This window comes from Pongo abelii, chromosome 16 (assembly GCF_028885655.2).
Source record: "Pongo abelii isolate AG06213 chromosome 16, NHGRI_mPonAbe1-v2.0_pri, whole genome shotgun sequence".
NCBI lineage: Eukaryota > Metazoa > Chordata > Mammalia > Primates > Hominidae > Pongo > Pongo abelii.
The window spans coordinates 24,856,083-24,877,795 of record NC_072001.2 but is presented as its reverse complement, the minus strand read 5'-3'; the positions used below and the strand labels follow the sequence as shown (position 1 = coordinate 24,877,795).

Sequence of the window (21,713 nt, the reverse complement as noted above, 5' to 3'; positions counted from 1 at the left end):
ATTCAAGCGATTCTCCTGCCTTAGCCTCCTGAGTAGCTGGGATTATAGGCGCACATCACCAAGCTCGACGAAATTTTTGTGTTTTTAGTAGAAACGGGTTTCACCATGTTAGCCAGGCTGGTCTCAAACTCCTGACCTCAGGTGATCCACCCGTCTCGGCCTCCCAACGTGCTGGGATTACAGGCGTGAGCCACTGCGCCCGGCGTAAAATCTTTTAGAAAGCAATCTCCAGGCTCAGATGGGATTCAGAAACACTTAAAGAAGAGATAACACTAATTCTACACAATCCCTCATAGAAAATAAAAAAGGACAGAACACATGCCAATATTTTGTATAAGGTCAGCTTTCCCCCGATACAAAGTCAGACAAGACAGTATAACACAAAGAAAGAAAACCACAAACCAACATCTCTGATGAGCATCAACAGAAAAATCCTCAACAACCTGTTAGCAAGTCAAATTTTGCAATACAGAAACAGAATAGGGCCAGGCGCAGTGGCTCACACCTGTAATCCCAGCACTTTGGGATGCCAAGGAGGATGGATCACTTGAGGTCAGGAGTTGGAGACCAGGCTGGCCAACATGGTGAAACCCCATATATACTAAAAAGAAAAAAAATATACAAAAATTAGCCAGGCATGGTAGTGCACACCTGTAATCCCAGCTACTCAGGAGGCTGACGCAGGAGAATTGCATGAACCCAGGAAGCACAGGTTGCAGAGAGCTGAGATTGCACCAATGCACTCCAGTCTGGGTGATGGAGCGAGACGCCATCTCACAAAAAAAAAAAAAAAATAGAGTAGTAAATTGTGGCCAAGTGACGCCTATCCCAGTAACACAAGGCTTGATCAGTATTTAAAAATCAGGCTGGTGCAGTGCCTCACACCTGTAATCCCAGCACTTTGGGAGGCCAAGGCAGGCAGATTGCTAGAGCTCAGGAGTTCGAGACCAGCCTGGGCAACATAGTGAAACCCCTTCTCCAAAAAAGAAAAAAAAAAAATGTTTAAGAAAAAAAAAGTAAAAATCATCATGTAATACACCATACTAACACACTAAAGAAGGAAAACTGCATGACCATTTCATTTGAGAAGATTAAAAGCATTTAACAAATTTTAACATCCAGTCAGGATTTTTTAGAAGCTTCTAAAACGGGGAATTAAAGACACTCCCTTAATCTGATAATAAAGCATCTACATAAATACCCACGGCTAACATCACAGTTGATGGTGAAAGATTGAACTGCCTTCCCCTACAGTCAGGAGCAAGGCAGGGCGCCCACTGTCACCTCTCCTATTCAGCTTCACACTGCAAGTCCTGGCCAGGGCAATCAGGCCAGGAAAAGACACAAAAGGTGAGCAGATTGGAAAGGAAGAAATGAAATTGCCCCTCTATACAGACAGTATAATTGTCCATGAAGAAAACCCAAGGAAACTACAGCGAAGCTCATGATAAATGAGTTTAGCACAACTGCAGGACACAAGAACAACAAACAAAACTCAGTGGTATTTTCTATATACTGGTAATGAACAACTGGAAACCAAAATCCTCCAAAATACCAAATCAACCTCTATATTCAGTACCTGCGCAGGCCCACAGGCAATTCCCACTATGTGTTTGGTGTCCAGTCCTGGCAACGCTGCAGGTTCTGGCTTGGTCACGCGCAAGGTGTCAAAGTGCTGGCACTGGTCGTTGCTCCCCCAGCTGTGGACCTCGCTGTCCTCAGTCAGAGCCAGGCAGTGGGTGGAGCCTGCAGCCACATCAATCACCTTCTTCCCTACAAGGAAAAAGGGATGCAGATGCAGATGCAGCTTCAACCCTATGACTTCTACTGCAAGAAAGATATTTCCTGGGCCATTCAGGTCAGACAGCTTTTAACATTAACTTCTTGAGGATAATCTGCTTTGCTTTAATATTAAGCACAATTCATTTGCTTTGGGTGTGTTATTAAAACTGCTGTATTTTGTCAGCTACTATTCGTTAGGACCCACAGTCTACAAAGATCATAATACTAGGATACAAAAAGGATCTGTTCTTTTTTCTCCTCCTCATTCACATTTTCAATCAGAAAGAAACAAGGTGCTTTTAATTAACTATTAGATCATATTCTCCCATCCCAGATTTAACAATGCATAGCACACTCTTCACTGAGGAAGGCTTCCTAAGAAGAAATCTATTGTTCTCTCAGAGTTAGGTGATACCAATATTTAAAACATTGTTTCTATTTAAACACTTAGCAAAATATTCTATTTTTCCTTCCTGGTAAATCTAACATGGCCAACACAAAGGGTATTTTCGCAGAAATGTCAACATATAAAATAATTCAGCTGAAAAAACACACTGCAGTAAGGGGAACAATTCTATCCTAGGAGCTTACCATAAGTTAACATCAGCAACAAAAAAAGGTGTTTCTCAACAGTAATTTAAATACTTTCAAAGTAAACGATTTCTATACTAATAATTGTCATAGTTTTCCTATACTAATGGAGGGGAATATAAACAAGAAGGCAAATGAAATTCAAATACCATTCAATGACACAGAGTAAACTTCTTACTCTGCAACTTATCTCAGAAGCTTAGAAAACAATAAATACCGTATGGGCACACAAAACTCTCAGTCATCAAGATATTAACCTGCTTTAAAATAAAACTAATGGAGAAAGGAACTGGCAAGTCTCACTTAAAAGTCCCACTTCCAAACCCACTTGGTAAAGAACAAAACACACAAAGGGTGTATGTAGTACCAGGACCCAACGAACTACAGCCCCCACACACAACGCAGCCCAAGGCCTGCTTCTGTGAAGACACTGGTGTTGGAACACAGCCAGGTCCACCTACTTCAAATACAATCTGGCCCTTTAAGAAAAAGGCTGCCCACCCCTGAGAGAAAAGAACCCTAAAGAGTCTATCTGATGTACCTCTCACACTGCCTTTTCCCTTCTTCCTACTTTCTTGTCAACTTGCCTGCCCTTCAACAGTTCTCGACTAGGATGAAGACTATCTCCCAACCACTAGGCCAGGTGGTACGGAAAAGTCCAGTTTTACCTTAGAAAAATCCCTCCATCATCATAGTTTTGATGGCCCCCACCCCAACTTCCTGCAGCATTACATCCCTAGTAAGCACACCACAGAAGAATCTCAGGGTCTTTTTGCAGAGGCTCCCATCCTCTCTGCCTGCGCCGGCAGCCCACACTGAAGGCGCCGGCACTCTTATCTACATACCTTGGCTTCCATCTGTTGCCTCCAACTACAATGCATGCTGGACACCTTTGCAACTGAGCAAGCAGGAATCACCCACCAAGGATGAGTTCACATGAGAGCATCCCAGGTGGAACCAATCCCACCTCCCAATGTGGCTCCATAGCACAACGCACACTCACGGTCTCAGTGTGCCTGCAGTACAAGTACAGGTGACCTCACCACACAGAGGGAACCCTTACTGAGTCCAGCCTGCTGAGTGATTAATGGGTGCCTGCCACAGAAAGTGGCAGTGTCTGTAAAACTCAACGGGTTTAAATTACATTTGGTAAGAATAATTCAGTCATTTTGTAATAGACACCCACTTTCCAATTAGTGTCAATACCTATACCAAGTAGGCAGTAAAAGTTTCTAATGACAGTCCATTCATGGAATGTCAGGTTAAGAACATAAAACCTGCAAACTTTAAAACATTGCTAAAGAAACTGTCCTGAAGGTTTTAAAAGTTTACATTTGCACTCACCTTGCAAGCCTTCTAAGAGTTTTGGATAACGAACATGTTCCTCTGTTCCATGTCCAAGTCTCTGGTTGTCACCTTTTCCCCATGAATAAACTTGGCCATCTTTCGTCAAAGCAATGGAAAACTGACTTCCACAGCGGACTTTGACCACATCCAAGTCTTGAAGCTTTTCAATCAGCTTTGGGGTTTTGCAGCCATCACTACCACCTCTGCCCAATTTCCCATAGTCACCATCTCCCCAAGACCACACTTGCCCTAAAAAATACAAATGCATTTAAATAACAACAACTCTGCATTTCAATGAAAAATTTTAAATGACTGAAAATAATATAATGAAAAACGCACACTAATCTAGACCACTCATGTACATAGTTAACACTACAAGGGTGGCTACTGAGCAAATGAAATCTAGGTGACACTTGAGGTTGACATAGAAGCAATAAAGAAAGGGAAAGCTGAGTTTTCTTTTTGTTTTCATTCCATGAAAAACAAAGTCCTGACTCTTACTAGCCTGGGCTCAATGTTAACTGCTTCACAGAACCAAAGGCCCACTGCCTCCATAACACACAGTAACTGGGGCCTGGCACACTGCAGACGCTTGCGGACCACCCTCCCGTTTGCCTGCCTGCTTCTGCTGCCACCATGCTGACCGGTGGTCAACTGTACCACTATATATGTTCCCAACTGCATATATCAGCATAATTATGTAAGTTGATTAAATATTACATAAAGGGATAAAATGCAATTGCAAAAGTAAGTATTTTTATTTTTACGGTGAAAACTAAGCTGAAAACTTTGCAAAAACTTAATGAAAGTGAATTGCTAAAAAACAAAATTATTAGACTCGGCACGGTGGCTCACGCCTGTAATCCCAGCACTCTGGAAGGCCGAGGCGGACAGATCACTTGAGCCCAGGAGTTCGAGACCAGCCTGGGCAACATGGCAAAACCCTGTCTGTACTAAAAATACAGAAATTAGCCAGGCATGGTGGTGAACATCTATAATCCAGCTGAGGCATGAGAATTGCTTGACCCCGGGAGGTGGAGGTTGCAGTGAGCCGAGACTGCACCACTGCACTCCGGCCTGGGTGACAGAGCGAAACTCTGTCTTATAAAAAAAAAAAGTGAAATTACATAAAGGTGAAAACTGTAAAAGATCCGGAAAAAGAAACCAGAGAGGATATCAGATTGCTCCACAAGTTCCCACACTCTATTTTATAATAACTAAAGATAGGCAAATATTTTCCTCAACGATCAGATGGTAAATATTTTTAGCCTCTGTGGGCTTTCTGTCCCAACTACCCAGCTGTACCACTGTCACAGGAAAGCAGCCACAGACAATACGTAAATGAGTGGCACACCTCCATGCCAATACAACTCTACCTGCAAAAACAGGCCAACCCAGAGCAAAATGGAAACTGGAGATGACACACTATTATGTGGTCAATGAAAGCGGCACAGCAGACCTGAACACAGAGATCAGAGCGTGCATTTCCATACGCTGTGCTGAAAATTATGCTGTTCACATAGCCTGCCTGGCTATTTCCCACTGTCCCCCAAGGCCAGACTGCAGGGTAGGATACTTCTACTGTAACAGCCGCCTCAGAAAATAGCAGCACAGCAGGGACACTCCCCTACAAGATCTGCACCAAAGAAACACCAGTGTGAGGAAGACAACATCCGCAGCAGTATTCAAGGCAGTTTACTCAACATTATCATCACAAACTTTAACTAAAGTAGTAACTACACATAAAGAATGCAAGGCTAATCTCCTAACACAGCCTAGACCTTACAAAACTTTTAACTGGGAAATATTTTAAGGCCTGCAACTCACTCAATAATAGATATTTTAAAATGACAAGATGTCGAACTGAAAGCTCCTTGATAGCAGGAGCCTTTCAGATGAGACCATCTTTGCTCTAAGACTCACAAAAGCAGAAACAACATGGCTCTGACAAGGTCTGTCCCGTCAATGGCAGCGGGACCTACATACAGGGAAGTATCTAAAATGATTTTTCATCTTTCACCTAAGAAATGCCCAAAAGTCACTCAATTACCAAACTGCCATTCAACTTCTGCAGGAGAGAAAGCAAGCTGACAGTACCCCAGCTGATTATAACGGAAAGACTCCACAACGCCAGAGACACACAAGATGCCAAGGACAGACCGCCACAATACTGAAAGACGAGTCGTTTCTAAAATATTAACATGACTTTAACCATCAAACCTCATCAGGTACCCTTGAAAAAAGATAAGGATGATCTCACTTAGGAACACAAACACAAACACAAAACCAAAATTCAAAGCAAGCAGATACCGTAGCGTCAGACTACAGAATACAGAAAGACATAGCAGGAATTACCACAGGGAATCAAGAGTTGCCGAACGTTAAGAAATGTAATAATACTAACAAGAGACAGTTCAGAGTGTCCATCATTCCATTTCAACTCTCATTCTTAAGAAATAAAATGCCCACACAGGAATGGCGGCAGCTGCTAACCAGCTGACAGGCCCCAGGCAAACAAGCCCAGTAACCACCCAGGCCTCTTCCCCAATGCCACTGAGCCCCACACCCACTGGGCGACAGGGTGGGCAGCCTCGTGAGGCCCACTGTACTCATCTCACTTCCTCCAGGGAGGCTGCCATGCATGTCCTCGTGGGCCTGTCCAGGGTGGCGAGAGTTCTACGTACCGTTCTCAGTGACAGCCAGGGTTTGAGCGTCCCCACTCCCACACGCCACATCGATGACCTTCAGTCCTTTAAGCCCAGCTACCAGCATCGGAATGGCCTCGTCCTCACTGGAGCCTTCAAACAGATAGAACAGCCGTTACTAAGTCCTGTAAGAGGCCACCTCCTGCTGCACGCTCCCACTCATGCAGAGCTGATGTACCGTGGCCCAGCCGGCCGTAGTTCCCGCGGCCCCAGGTGTACAGCTCCCCCTCGGCAGTGATGGCCGCGCTGTAAGTGCTCCCGCAAGCGATGTGCACCACGTGCTTCCCGGCCTGCTTTCCAGAGAAGGCGGAGATCACCTTAGGCTCCTCCAGAGGCCTTGGGGAGGAAGGGAACAAACATGAATGCCCTTCTTCTTGGTGTTATTTCTTATTAATGTTAGCAAAGGAAATTCACTATCCAAATTTAGACCATCACAGCATCAGGCCAGTTTCACCTTCCAGGTACCTTGTGAAAGAAGGAAGAGAGAATTCCAACACCTAACACCCCATGACTTTTTGTTCAGTTGGAACCCAATGCCAAACATGGTACCCAGTAGAAATATAAAAATAGTGTTTGTTAAAGACTTGTACAATAGGCCAGGCGTGGTGGCTCACACCTGTAATCCCAGCACTTTGGGAGGCCAAGGCGGGCAGATCACCTGAGGTCACAAGTTTGAGACCAGCCTGGCTAACATGGTGAAATCCCATCTCTACTAAAAATACAAAATTAGCTGGGCATGGTGGAGGGTGTCTGTAATCCCAGCTACTTGGGAGGCTGAGGCAGGAGAATCGCTTGAACCTGGGAGGGGGAGGTTGCAGTGAGGTGAGATCGCCCCATTGCACTCCACCTTGGGCAACAAGAACAAAACTCCATCTCAAAAAAAAGAGACATGTAAAGTCCACTGCAGCTTTATTCACAATGGCCCAAAACCATGGTCCATCTGCAACAGGAGGAATGAATTACCCATACACCCAACCCAACATGGCTGGATCTCAAGACATCAAGCTAAGTGAAAGACGCCAGAAACAAAACACCATACACTGTATGGCTTTGTTTATATTAAATTATGAAAAAGACAAAATAACAACAACAGATCAGAGGTTGTCAGGAACTGGAGGTAGGAAGGGGGCATCAACTCAAAGGGTACAAAGAGGGCCCTGGAAGCGATGAGAGCGCCCCACGTCTTGATGGTGGTGACTCAACTGAGTGCACTTGTCAAAACCCATCCAACTCTACATCTGAAACTCATGCATATGGTTGTATGGAAGCCTTATAAAGCTGACCAACATTTGTATGTATTTGTTAAATGAATGTGGATGGAATGAAGCCAGCACTCTGCAATCTATACTTTACAAATGAAAAGTATGAGGCAGTGGGGATTAGGGTAGAGAAGTCTTAACTAGTTGAAGAAATTGCAAAGTTAGCAAAATACCCTATTCTTAGGATCCAGAATATGTTCCTATGATGGATGACATTTTCTTGAGAATCTACAGAAGCCAGGCCTCTCCTTTACTCACTTTGTGACCTACTAGTTTGCAAAATACACACAGTTGCACAGGCGCACACAGGGATAGCCCAATGACTCCACTCCAGTACAAACTCTCCCTTATTCAGCTTAAGTTTCAACTTCCCCAAAAGGTTATCTCCAGCTTCTGCCATCTGCACTCATCTCTCTTCCTTCCTTGAAGTCCTAGAATAAGGCATAAGTTACTCATCCCAGCACTTACTCTCCACTGAGAATTGTTTTACTATGAAATATTTTATAGAAAGTCAGTTATAAATACCATAAAGGAAGTAAGCAGACATACCACCCTGTCCTGTACCTTGATGCCTTTCAAGTCCCGTGTACCCCATGTCAATCCCAGCCTTTACGATCCAGTGTGAGAGTAACAGCTATAAATTCCAAGGAGATCAATCTTTTCTTTTTCACTCATCTTACATTTGTCTGAATCCCTTACAACACTGTCAGGGTTGGACTGTTCTGAGCTTGGCATACATGTACCACAAGGGCAGTCATGGCTTCGCTCATTTCAAGCTCTGCACTGCCCGCTCCCTGCTCAGGGCTCCAGCCCGCAAGAAATGGGCTTGCTGGGTTGGTGCGTACACACATCCTTCATTTAAACCTAATGCCAAAGTTTCACGCACAACAGCAAAGTACAAGAGGGTTCCCATCACTCCATGGGGCTGGCAGACCTCCCAATTTTTACAACCTGCCATTTATAACAACTTTCTGTTTCATTTCTGTTCTTTCACAATAAAAGGTTCCGCCAAGTAGGATAATATTAGGAAGAAACTGCTGACTTTTGTTCCTGTAAAAATAATATATGGTTCAAGAAAAGGGTGACAACCTTATCTATGAGAGAGAGGGTGAACTGTTTGTGAATGAAGGAACAGCGGTGTGGGATTTGTTTTGGCAAACTCCACAGTGGGGATGCAGTTTGAGTAGATAGAAGGCTGGCCAAGGCTGCACGGGGTGGAGAAGAGCAGAAAGGCCAATTCCTGTTGCCCTCCACGCACGGGCAGAGCTCCTAAGCCATCACCAAGGAGGGGCATATCATAGTGTCCTGCTCCACCCCAGCGCTACATGTCAGGGCAGCTGGAAAACACCTGGACACACTTCTGTGCTCCATCCTGTTTAGGATACAGCAACATAAAAGGAGAGTGTGTCCCCTACAGAAATGAGCAATACATACACAGTGTCCCCATGGCCCAGCCGTCCGCCATCCCCACAGCCCCACGAGTACACCTCTCCAGTGGCAGCCAAGGCTAGGTAATGGTGACCATCAGAATGGGCAGCAATTTTTACAATGTTTCTGGAGGCGAGGCCTTGGACCAGCTGTGGGGCCTAAAGAAGGAAAAATACGAAGAAAAGTAGTCATCAGTCCAAGGAAAATGAAACCAGCTCAGCTCTCCGTTATCATGTATCCCCAAGCAAAGCCTGCTCTAACTGGAAGTGGGGCGTAAGTCTCTGGGGGCCACGGGGCCGGCTCTCCAGCCCTTCCCACCCAGCACCAACAGAACAGTGGGCAGCCTCCAAGTGCTCTGCAGCAAGACCAGAGCTGATGCAGGGACAGGGCAGCTAGCCCCATGCCCAGAGACATGCACCCGACAGGGAGGAACACCTCGCTTCAATGAAAACATGCCACGTCCCAATTTGCCACTATCCCCATGAGGCCCAACTCCCTCACCTGTCACCTGTCTGGCCCCAACATCAAATGAGTTTACACATGGAAAATGAGTTTACAAACGGGAATCTCACGATTAGCAATGAGTTTCACTGTAAGGACTTCCTAATCTTCACAACCCAAATCTTGACAATATTACAACTGAGATCATTAAACATAATATACAATAAGCAGAAGCTTATCAATCTTCAGAAATTAAATGGCTTAAAGAAACACCAGAGCTTGTGCATCTGTAGGACAGACCCTGCCCCCCAAGGGAACACTGCAGGCGGTGCCCAGAACACTCACCAGTGTGTCACTATTGTAGGCCTGTGTGTACACGCGGCCATTGCGTGACAGAATCAGGAAGCGCTTCTCTGCACAGGCAATCTGTGTGACTCCCAGGTTGGCCAGGCCTTCACACTGGATTGGACCAATCACATTGGCATAGTATTTCCATCCTATTAACCCCCAACCTATGACCTCTTGTAATGATCCCTGTAAGATAAGAAAGTAAACATTTTCTTTTACAACAGAAAAAAAAAAAAAGGCTGGGAGTAACATTGAGCTATTACAAGATAAAAACAAAGCAAATAAAGAGAAAATATGCTGATTCAAAACATCAAAATAGCTCGTACCATGCTGTATTACCTCATTTAACAGGTATGATGAAGCAACTGAACAGGTTATTTTTCCATTTCCATTGCATTTCATTTTAACAGAGCCCATTAAAAAGTACTATAAATGGCCCTTAAATACTAATATATTTTTGAATGCTCAAACTATATCAGGGTCACCACTTTGTGCTTTAACAGGCAAAATCCCAAAAGCCCACACACAAGGCTGGGAGACCAGCATCCATATTGGTGGTGAGAGAAATCAAGTTGTACAGGAGCAATCTGGTGACAACCAGCCCACACTAGGTGCGCATCCCCACCCGTGCATGTGCACAGGCACACATGCATGCACACATGGAGGACACGTGTTTGAGGTCAGGCCTTGCAGCACTATTTGTGTTTGTTTTTGTTGTTGGTGTTTTTTGAGATGGAGTTTCACGCTTGTTGCCCAGGCTGCAGTGCAATGGCGCGATCTTGGCTCACGGCAACCTCCGCCTCCTGGGCTCAAGCGATTCTCCTGCCTCAGCCTCCCGAGTAGCTGGGATTACAGGCATGTGCCACCACGCCCAGCTAATTTTTGTATTTTTAAGTTGAGACGGGGTCTCTCCAAGTTGGCCAGGCTGGAGAACCCACTCTTTTTATTTATAGATAGATAGATAGATAGATAGATAGATAGATATGTAATATAGATATATAATATATAATATATAATTATATTGTCACTACTATAACCAGCATTACATACTAAGACAGCCCACATTCAGAGTATAAAGAAGGTGGTGGAACCCCCTGCAGAAGGTGGGAGGGCCTGGGGCTGTGGATAAAGGGGAGTTCTCTGGGGCTGTGCCACCTGAACCTGGAACCTGGGCCCCCAGGTTGGGTCCCCAGGCCTGTGTGCCTCAGCTTGCTCATCATTCACTCTCAACACGGATAACACCTTCAACTGCAAACACGTTTAAAAACCATAGGCCAGCTCCCCCTACCAATACCAGAAAAAGCAAGTCTCCACAACGGCCCAGCATGAGAACCTAGAAGTGGTACTAGCTACAAAACACCTGGAGAACACGGTTCTTGCACATACCTTATGAGACGTCGGAGAGCTACACAGCGGAGGCATACAGGGCGTAGCCAGACGGTCTAAATGGGCCATGACAACAACCGCCGTTTGTCGCAGATCAATGGCAAGCTCGTTGTCTTGTGGAAGGGTGAGGTACCTCAGGAAACTCTCATTGGGGCTCAGAGGGCCAGACAAAAGCTAGAAAGGAAAAGTAAACAAACATTCGGAAATGGTGGGAAAAATTAAAGTAACACAATTAACCTTTAACCACTCTTTATATTTTGGTATTGACTCATTTGACCCATCAAATGACAATGCTGATGATACGGTTATACTATACAGCTATATAGTTATGCAGCATATAAACTGACTGTACAAATGTCTAAATTTGCTGTATACACGTACACAACATTGACTGTGCATGTACACATTTATGATACCACAGGTAAGATTGATTCACACAGATTACTAACACAACCAAACCACCCTACAGGCCTAAGACCCCTGGAGAAAGGCAGAACCACCTCTGTGGGAACCCAGCACAGCATCTCAAGCTGGCCTTGAAATCTAAAACCAAAACCTTTATTTTAATCTAAATGTTCCCCACTCTGGATAACACACACTTTCATCTGCAAATTAAATCATAGTTCTAATTCTTCTAAAGGCAGAAGAGCCCTATTATCATTAGTTTAAAGACTGCCAAATAATAGGCTGGGCATGGTGGCTCACGCCTGTAATCCCAGCACTTTGGGAGGGCAAGGCAGGCAGATCACAAGGTCAAGAGATCGAGACCATCCTGGGTAACATGGTGAAACCCCATCTCTACTAAAAACACAAAAAAATTAGCTGGGCTTGGTGGTGGGTGCCTGTAGTCCCAGCTACTCGGGAGGCTGAGGCAGGAGAATGGCGTGAACCCAGGAGGCCCAGCTTGCAGTGAGCCGAGATCACGCCACTGCACTCCAGCCTGGGCGACAGAGCAAGACTCCATCTAAGGAAAAAAAAAAGACTGCCTAATAATAGAAAAATTAAACCAAAGCACGATATTGGAATGCCTAAGACTTTCCCAAAAAGACTGGCAAAATCCAACTTGTACTTGACATGTAAAGACCAGCAGTCCTGGAGGTTTAGGCCCAGGGCCCCGCACGCCTGCTCCTCCCCCAGCTCGGTGTCCACACCTGTTAAGGGGGGAGCTGGTACCAAACAGAGTGACAGCTCAGGTGACTTGCCCTGCAAAGAGCCCAGTACATAGGAAGGGCCAACAAAGCAGGCCACTATTTTCATTGTTCTTTTCTGGTATTTATTTAAAAGTGCATGTTTCAAGCTTGGTTCTGTGCTGACAAGGAAGTCAGTGCTCACTGATCCGAGTCTTCTCCACAAACAAGTGACCTCCCACACCTGTCTCATCTGACTCGCTGCTATTACCACCAAACACACACACGCCAGAGAAAAACACTGCCGTGGACATGCACGCTGGTCTTGCTTTAAAAATAACTAGACTTGAGTGCCACCTGAACACAAAGTTCCATCATGACACTCACGTGCATGTCGCCCTCGGAGTGGGGTGTATCCTTCCTGCAAATGATGCTCTGGAACCTTTGCAGCAAGGGCAAAAGCGGGGCGCTGGTGCCCTGGGCGGAACGCTCATTGTCAGTCTCCTGTGCCCCGCTGTCCCACAGCTGAAGCAACAACAGGATGGCAGACAACATTTGGCTAAAGGAGAAAAGATATTTATTCCTAGTAAAAACAGATTAACTTCTTTTCTTCACAGTTGATCAAAAATAAAAGCAAATAGCTAGATAGAAGTGAACAAATACTTGGGATTTGAAAGGAAACTAAAGTAAAGCCATGGTAATTAAATCACTGAATTGACACCGAGATTTTAGCACAAGACACCGCCTTCTGCTGATAAGAAAGACCAGTTAAGAAGCTCAAAGAGCACGTTTACATGAAAGTTCTAGGATCTTAAATTCATGGAATAAAAATAATTAAATGAAGAAAACTGAAAGAAAAAAAAAAAAGAACAGTTTCCAGGCTAGAAAACTGAGCATAGAAAAGGAAAAGAGAGAGAGAACTCTGGGACCTAGTTTTCTGTACAGAGCACCACATACACCGCGGTCACACACGATTCAGTGAAATGCACACAGTGTAACAGGTATTTGGATACAGAGGCACTTCCCCAAAGTGTTCCCATCTGCAGCAGCCCTCACCTCAGCGTGCCTCTCTGCACAGCCAGCTCCAGCAGGATGGCCAGGGCCAAGTGCTGGTCCTGCAGGGGGATGCTTCCTGGCCCTTTGGTGGCTGGCGTTCCATGAACATCCCTGAAATGAAAGCAGTGGATGCAGGAACAAAGCGACCTCCAGAAAGACAGCATGGTTACAATCACACTAACACGTTTACTACACGCTCCCTCCCAAGGAAGGAAATATTTTTAATATTTAGAATCAAGTTTCTGATGTTTGCTACTCAAATTTATTCAGAGATTGTAAGTGTACAATTAGCTTACACAACTATATTTTATTTAAAGTGTTCACTCAGATACCATATTATAGTAGATGACATACTCCAAGTATGTGAAGCATAAAATAATTTATCTCATTATCTAAAACATGAGTAAAAGAATATCTAGCTATCTTTTCCAGTTTCACTGACGTGTAAGACTATACCAGTATCAGCATTCTCCTACAGAATTAAAGAACCAATTTCTAAAACCACCTGAGAATCTGGAGGCAAAATGTTTACACTAATTTCTATCTCTGATCAATGAACTATTTTTAACTTTTCTATGTTACTCAATAATAAATTTTTTAAAATTCTATCCCAAGACCGCAGAGAAAGGATTTTATGGCATCAATATTACAGCTGAATTTTTGAAATCAAGTCCAAGCCTTATGTTCAGGGCCTCCAGTGTTACAACTCTGTGGCGATGCCTTCACCAGCAGGCTCAGGAAGTGGACTCAGAGCCGGGGGCGCAAATGCCAAAGGCCTCCTGCCGGCTGGAAGAAGGCACAATGCTGACCTCTGGCAAGCAGAGTGAGGAGTGGCCTCCCTTTTCCTCTGCATCTGTCCTTCCTGTTGAATTTTAGATTTTCTTTAAATTTAAAAACCTTAACAAAAATGCATAGCACCCAAGACCAGTTCACGTTTTTCCTTAAACACAAATGATTCCTATTCAAAATTTTTTACACTAAAAAGACCAGCTACAGGACTAAAGAATTTGATCTTGAGTAGTTGTTTATTCCCACATTATCTGTAAGACTTCAAACCAAGCGCCACTCCGCACTCAGAACAGCAGCTCCTAATCATCACAGAGAGACACACAATGTAAGCACTCAAACCTCTACGAATGACTGATGGCCAAATCTCTAAGCATCCTCTCTTGTCTGTCTCATTTAGTATCACAGCTTCCTGGGTCTAGTCAGAGTATCACAAATCAAATCACCTGCAAAGCTGAGAACCCAGACCCAGAATCACAGCATTGACAGCCCGCTGAAAACAGGTGAAAAACCAACCTACTAGGCTTCTTAGTTCTAAAGCGAGGGTGGTAAGAACCAGCCTCAAGCAGACCAGCTGTCTGCGTGCAGAAGGCAAGAAAGGAAAGAACTCACCCCGTCACGACGGACCTGAGGAACCTGGTCGCTCTCTCCACCACCTCCAGCCACACAGAGGACACAGTGCTCTCGTCGAAGAGCGAGGCCTCGGGAAGTGCTCGCAGGGCGTCCAGGGACTCCTGCAACAGCTCACTGCAGAGGTCCGCATCCTCGCCTGGGCGCACACATGCGTCAGAGGAGCCCCCCACTCCCCTTACTCTCCCGCTGGGCTTCCCACCCCTCAGTGAGAGATGACGCCACTGTCACCTTTCCAATCCCTCACTCAACAGGCCAAAATCTAGCACAGTTGTTCCAGTCAATTCTGTGTTTCACAGCTGTCACATGAGCAATACACTAACTTCTTGTCCTTCTAGAATTAAGTCTGTACTCAGGTGTTCCATGGTAGTGGTTGACGTGGGGGTGGGGGTGCATGCACTCTCTTTTTTTTTTCTTTAAAGCACAGATGTGAAAAGCCAAACAGCCTCTGCAGCCTCTCATCTCACAAGCAAGGAAACTGAGGCGCAGACAGCACATGGGATCAGCCGAAGGGCACATGGTGGCTGAACCGAGCTCAAAACCCAGTCTGTTGATGCATTAGGGAAGCAAAACAACGCGCCACACCAGGGACCGTACCTGATCGCCAGGCCCTGCGCAGGAAGGCAAAGGCGAAAGACAGCGCCGCTCGGGATCCCACTCTGGCGAGCCCCTCCACGCCTTTGCCCGCAGGCCGGGAACTGCAGACGACACACACGGAACATACAACCAGTCAGTAGCGGAGGGTGCAGATACTACATAAAATCAATACTATGAAAGGGTGTGTACCAAAATCCGACCAATGGTTTTCTTCAAGTGACAGGATCACAAGTGGATTTTTAGTTTTGTTGTTTAACAACTTTCATCAAATGTCTTTTGTAAAGGAAGTTTTCTCTTTAAGAATCAAAGAAATGTATAAGGAATTTTAAATGTCTTGGGAAAATACTCATGAAATGACCTCCCAAAGTGAGATTCTAGTGGGAGGAAGCAGACAATAAGCAGATAAATACATAAACAGAGGGAGAATAAACCCCACATGGGAGACCAGGCCGGAGAGGAGCTGGAAGAAGAGCAGCAGAGCCGCAAAGGATAGCCTGGCTCGCCCCCTCGCCCCAGCTCTGGCGTCCTCCACTCGGGGTCTGCTCCTGGCCGTGGGTGAAGCCCTGTATGCTTGACCCACCCTGTGGGGAGTCGCCCTCTTCTGAGGGTGGTGCTCATCACCCTCCTTTGTCTTTTTAAGCTTTTCACTACGTGTGTATGTTAATTTCACAAGTCACAGTTTCATTCCACGTGTTGTAAAAGGTTATGCAAATGGTACATCATAAAAATCATCCTGTACAAGAGAGAAAAGGCTAGAATACAAAAACACATATACAGGGAGGCTGAGGCAGAAGAATGGTGTAAACCTGGGGGGTGCAGCTTGCAGTGAGCCGAGATCGCACCACTGCACTCCAGCCTGGGAGACAGAGCAAGACTCCATCTCAAAAAAATAAAATAAAATAAAAATGCATATATAATCTCAACTCAATCATGCACAGCAAGTAATTGTATGTTATACTTTATACTATATCATGTTTCTAATACTACAGTATTGCTACTATAAACTATATTCTCCAAATTTACTAAAGTTTGCTTTCATGATCAGGGGAAATCCTGTAAAAACAGGTGATACGGAGTTCAAGACCAGCCTGGCCAATATGACGAAACCCTATCTCCACTAAAAATACAAAAATTAGTCAGGTGTGGTGGCGGCACGCCTGTAGTCCCAGCTACTCGGAGGCTGAGGCAGGAGAATCACTTGAACCTGGGAGACAAAGGTTGCAGTGAGCCAAGATTGCACTTCTGCACTCCAGCCTGGGAGGCAAAGCAAGACTCCATCTCAAAAAAAAAAAAAAAAAAAAAAAAAAAAAGAGGGATGTTATAGAAGGATCTCCCCAAGATACAATATGTAATAAAAATGGCAAAGAAGAACACGGCTGGCCAGGGGCAACAGCACACGCTTATCCTCAAGTGCCTGAATAATGCACCGGGAGCTGAGAGAAGAAACACAAGAACCTCTGAGAAGGGCACTGGGTACCTGGAAGACGGAAATCTTTGCTCCTAAATGAGAAATATGAACATCACAAGACATAGACATGTAAGAGGACACACAGTCCTTACAAGAGAAAGCACATGGGCCAAGTGTGGTCACAGGAGGTGGGCGAGTCACTTTAGGTCAGGAGTTTGAGACCAGCTTGGCCAACATGGCAAAACCCCGTCTCTACTAAAAATACAAAAATTAGCCGGGTGTGGTGGTGCATGCCTATAGTCCCAGCTACATGGGAGGCTGAGGCAGAATTGCTTGAACCTGGGAGGCAGAGGTTGCAGTAAGCCAAGATCACACCACTGCATTCCAGCCTGGCCTGGGCGACAAAGCGAGACTCTGTCTCAAAAAAAAAAAAAAAAAAAAAAAAACTACTCAGCCATAATGAAATAATGATATATGCAATGACCCCCTTGGGAAAATGTCAAGGGGATTATGCTGAGTGAAAAAAGTCAATCTTGCTTGAGGCCAGGAGTTCCAGACAAGCCTGGGAAACATAACAAGACCCCAGTCTCTACAAATACAAAATTAGTTGGGTGTGGTGTCATGCATCTGTGGTCCCAGCTACTCAGGAAGCTGAAATGAGATGACTGCTTGAGCCCAGGAGTTTGAGGCTGCAGTGAGCTATGATTATATCACTGCACTCCAGCTTGTGGGCATCAGGGTGAGACTCTGTCTCCAAAAATGACAATAATAACAATAATACAAAATTTAAAAGCCAATGTCAAAAAAATCACATAATAGACACAGAGAACAGATGAGTGGTTGCCAGCAGTTAAGATGGGGAGAGAAGACGTGAATGTGGGTATAAAGGGCCCTTGTCCATGTACCGATTGCAGTGGTGGTGTCTCAGAAAATCCACACCTGAAAAAATTGCAAAGAAATACACATGCAATTGAGAGCACGTAAAACTGGGAAAATCTGAATAACATAGGCAGGCTATCAAAGTTAACACCCTCGTTGTGATGACTGTGTCACAGTTTGCAACTACCTACCATCGAGGGCAACGGGACGAACAGTAAAAGGAATCTCTATACTGGTTCTTACAACTGTATGTGAATCCACAATTATCTCCAAAAAAAAAAAAAAGGGCTTTTTTAAAATTTTAGGAATTCTTCCACTTAATGAAAGATACATTCCAATTAATCCACCAACCCTATGTCATCACAAAGAAAACAGCACAGAAAAATCAGCTGGGCTCTCAGCCATTTCTGCAGCTGAGGGAATTCAGTTTGATTCGACAAACACACAACAGTGCTTGGAGAATCTTAGCACCTACCGCCCACCCATACATAACACTCTGACTGATGACCATCACAGCCGCTCAGGACGGAAGGAAAGGACATGGCACTCCTATTACAAAATGGGCAGGAATCTCATCTGTCTCTTGGTTTAACTTACCCTAAAACTATTTTCAAAAATACAACATGTACAGTTGTCCCTTGGTATCTGCAGGGGATTGGTACCAGGCCTGCCCCACCCTGGCTCCATACCAAAACCCTAGGTTGCTCAAGTCCCTGATATAAAATGGTGTAGTATTTGCATATAACCTGTGCGCATCCTCCCGTATAATTTAAATCATCTCAGCCAGGCACAGTGGCTCACACCTATAATCCCAACCCTTTGGGAGGTCGAGGTGAGAGGGTCGCTTGAGCCCAGGGGTTCAAGACCAGCCCGGGCAACATGGCAAAACCCCATCTATACAAATTAAAAAAAAAAAATTGGCCAGTTATGGTGGCTCATGCTTGTAATCCCAGCACTTTTGGAGGCCAAGGCAGGCAGATCACTCGAGGCCAGGAGTTAAGAGGCCAGCCTGGGCAACACAGTGAGACCTCGGCTCTACAAAAAATACAAAAATTAGCTAGGCATCGTGGCACACGCCTGCAGTCCCAGTTACTTGGGAGGCTGAGGTGGGAGAATCACTTGAGCCCAGGAGGTCAAAGCTGCAGGGAGCCATGATGGCCCCACTGCCCTGGGCAACAGTGAGACCCCCATGTCAAAACAAACAAACAAAACCATCTCTAGATTACTATAACACCCAATACAAGGTAAATGCTCTGTAATTAGACGTTATATTGTATTGTTTTTTCTTTTTTTTTTATTGTTGTGTTGTTTTTTATTGCTTTTCTTCCAATATTTTCGATCCACAGTTGGTTGAATCTGTGGATGTAAAACCCACAGATACAGAGAGCCAACTGTAATGTGATTTCAACTATATTTAAACATAAGGAAACAAAAAAGGAAAACAAACACAAAAATTAAAACATAAGAAAACAAGGAAACAAGCTACAAGTACCGCTCCTGTCTCTGGGGAGCAAGACGATCAGGGTTTTGCTCTTGTTTCTTTCTGCCTCCTGTACCTTCTATGTGCTCTCCAGGGAGTCAAAGTCACTATCACAGTCAAATAAAGCCAACACTCCTAACTACACAAAATATAAGTTTCATCTGGCAGTCTTGTAGTTTAACCTTCTGAGGACAAAAGTCTGATAGCTTCATTTTGGAAAAGTACAAATTTACATAAGCCTTAAACATTCTAGTGGCTGTTAGCAAATAGGGGAAATCTGTGATATATTAACAGGCATCAACAAATTAAAACTCATATGCCCAAAAGCATCTCTTTTTTTTGCTTCTTTTTGAGACAGAGTTTCATTCTTGTTGCCCAGGCTGGTGCAATCTCCGCTCACCGCAACCTCCACCTCCCGGGATCAAGCAATTCTCCTGCCTCAGTCTCCTGAGTAGCTGGGATTACAGGCATGAGCCACCAAGCCCCGGCTAATTTTTTTATTTTTAGTAGAGATGGGGTTTCTCCATGTTGGTCAGATCTCGAACTCCCGACCTGAGGTGATCCGCCTGCCTCGGGCCTCCCAAAGTGCTGGGATTACAGGCATGAGCCACCACGCCCAGCCCAAAAGCAACTCTTGTAATAAAAGAATAAGAAAATCACATTAGGAAGGAAAAACATGAAGCATCGAAACTAGTTGGGCACTAAACATTACAATCTATCTCCTACCCAGTAGCAAAACAAAATAAAACATATACAACGTTGAGAACTCATTTTCCAATTTATATTTGAGCTGATCTAAAGCTGTGCCTGGCTTCTACAGTTACTGACAGAAAAACGTCCTTACAATAATGACACAGAGCCAGTGCAGGGTCTCATGCCTGTAATCCCAGTACTCTGAGAGGCTGAAGCAGGAAGATTACTTGAGGCCAGGATCAAGACCCCATCTCCACACACACACACACACACACACACACACACGCACACACACACACAAATTGTTTTTATTTAGCCAGGCATGGTGGCATGTGCCTGTAGTCCCAGCTACTCAGGTGGCTGAGGTGGGAGGATCACTAGAGCCCCGGAGTTCAAGGTTACAATGAGCTATGATTACACCACTGCACCCCAGCCTGGGTGACAGAGCAAGACATTGTCTCTCCAAAAAAAAGAAAAGAAAAATTTTATTGAATAAAATAAAATTATGACACAGATTACACAGCATGGTCTGTTACCAGATGAGCAAATTGGCAAATCCACTTTCCAGATTATACAAAACATACAAAAAGGGAAAGCAACAATAAATTTCAGAAGGTGAAGACAGACTATATTGAAAACCTTAAACTTTCTGAAACAAAACAGTCTGAATTTTATATTTAACTGGCATCAGGATTCTTTCTTCGCTTTATTGTTACCTTTTTTTGTCCACAGGAGGCAGAGAAATGCCGCTGCTTTTCCACTTAACTTTGACATTCTCCTGAAAAACCGTTCTATTCAAGGCAATGAAATAGCGCTCCAAGATCACCAGCCTCTGCTTGAGTCGCAGGGCTGAGAGGGTGGTGGTGGCTGACTGGATGGCCAGGGCCTGCTGCTCTTTAACCAGCACAGAAAGACACTCCTTCAGTTCATTCACATCTAGAACACAAGACAAGATAACATCTCACCTGTGGACAATGTGGCCACAGTTAGTTGTAATGTTGAGAAAATGGATGATGACGACAGGTAGTACTCAAAGGCATGATATGTGGCAACGATGGTTTTAACCACTTCACACACATGAGCTCAGGCAACCCTCACACCCAGCACTGTCAAGCAGTGCTGTCCATCCATTTTATGGATGAAGAAACTGAGGCACCGAGTGGTTAAGCAACTTGTCCGAGGCCACACAGAGAAGTGTGGCACATGACAGAGACCACTCTGAGCCACCATGGCACACTGCCTCTCTCTCTGGAAACATCATACAAAAGATGTTGGCCGGGCACAGTGGCTCACACCTGGAATCCCAGCACTTTGGGAAGCCGAGGCAAGTGGATCACTTGAGGTCAGGAGTTCGAGACCAGCCTGGCCAACATGGCGAAACCCCTTCTCTAGTTAAATAAAAATACAAAAATTAGCCGAGTGTGGTGGTGCGTGCCTGGAATTCCAGCTACTCAGGAGGCTGAGGCATGAGAATTGCCTGAACCCAGGAGGAGGAGGAGGTTGCAGTGAGCTGAGATTGTGTCGCTGCACTCCAGCCTGGGTGACAGAGTGAGACTCTGTCTCCCCAAAAAAAAAAAAAAAATACTAACACAGAACTTTGAAGTCAATATTGGTCAATATTTATTAGCAGCACACCTCCTAAACAGAGAAAAACACTAGCCATTATTTTCATGTTACAAAACCAAATTCAAAATAAAAACGATGTCTTGATAAAATTACCCAGCATGCATGACTCATGAAACACATTTATGGACATATTTTAGAGGAAGA

The 21,713-nt window shown here is 44.7% G+C and overlaps 1 protein-coding gene across 19 annotated transcripts in view; it reads right to left on the bottom strand.

Moving 5' to 3' along the window:
- The window catches only part of HERC2 (HECT and RLD domain containing E3 ubiquitin protein ligase 2), a 299,653-nt gene that overhangs the window by 149,927 nt on the left and 128,013 nt on the right, over positions 1 to 21,713 (bottom strand). For 18 of the 19 annotated variants that reach the window (XM_063716530.1, XM_063716528.1, XM_063716533.1 and 15 more), the window contains 12 exons: positions 20,660 to 20,879; positions 15,484 to 15,584; positions 14,869 to 15,025; positions 13,471 to 13,581; positions 12,802 to 12,973; positions 11,288 to 11,461; positions 9,899 to 10,087; positions 9,119 to 9,270; positions 6,604 to 6,761; positions 6,405 to 6,518; positions 3,718 to 3,969; positions 1,580 to 1,773 (listed from right to left, as the gene is read on the bottom strand). In XM_063716530.1, coding sequence (XP_063572600.1) covers positions 1,580 to 1,773; positions 3,718 to 3,969; positions 6,405 to 6,518; positions 6,604 to 6,761; positions 9,119 to 9,270; positions 9,899 to 10,087; positions 11,288 to 11,461; positions 12,802 to 12,973; positions 13,471 to 13,581; positions 14,869 to 15,025; positions 15,484 to 15,584; positions 20,660 to 20,879 — 1,994 coding nt within the window. Of the gene's footprint in view, positions 1 to 1,579; positions 1,774 to 3,717; positions 3,970 to 6,404; positions 6,519 to 6,603; positions 6,762 to 9,118; positions 9,271 to 9,898; positions 10,088 to 11,287; positions 11,462 to 12,801; positions 12,974 to 13,470; positions 13,582 to 14,868; positions 15,026 to 15,483; positions 15,585 to 20,659; positions 20,880 to 21,713 lie in introns of those variants that run through there. The other variant, XM_054532433.2, reaches the window with a different exon arrangement.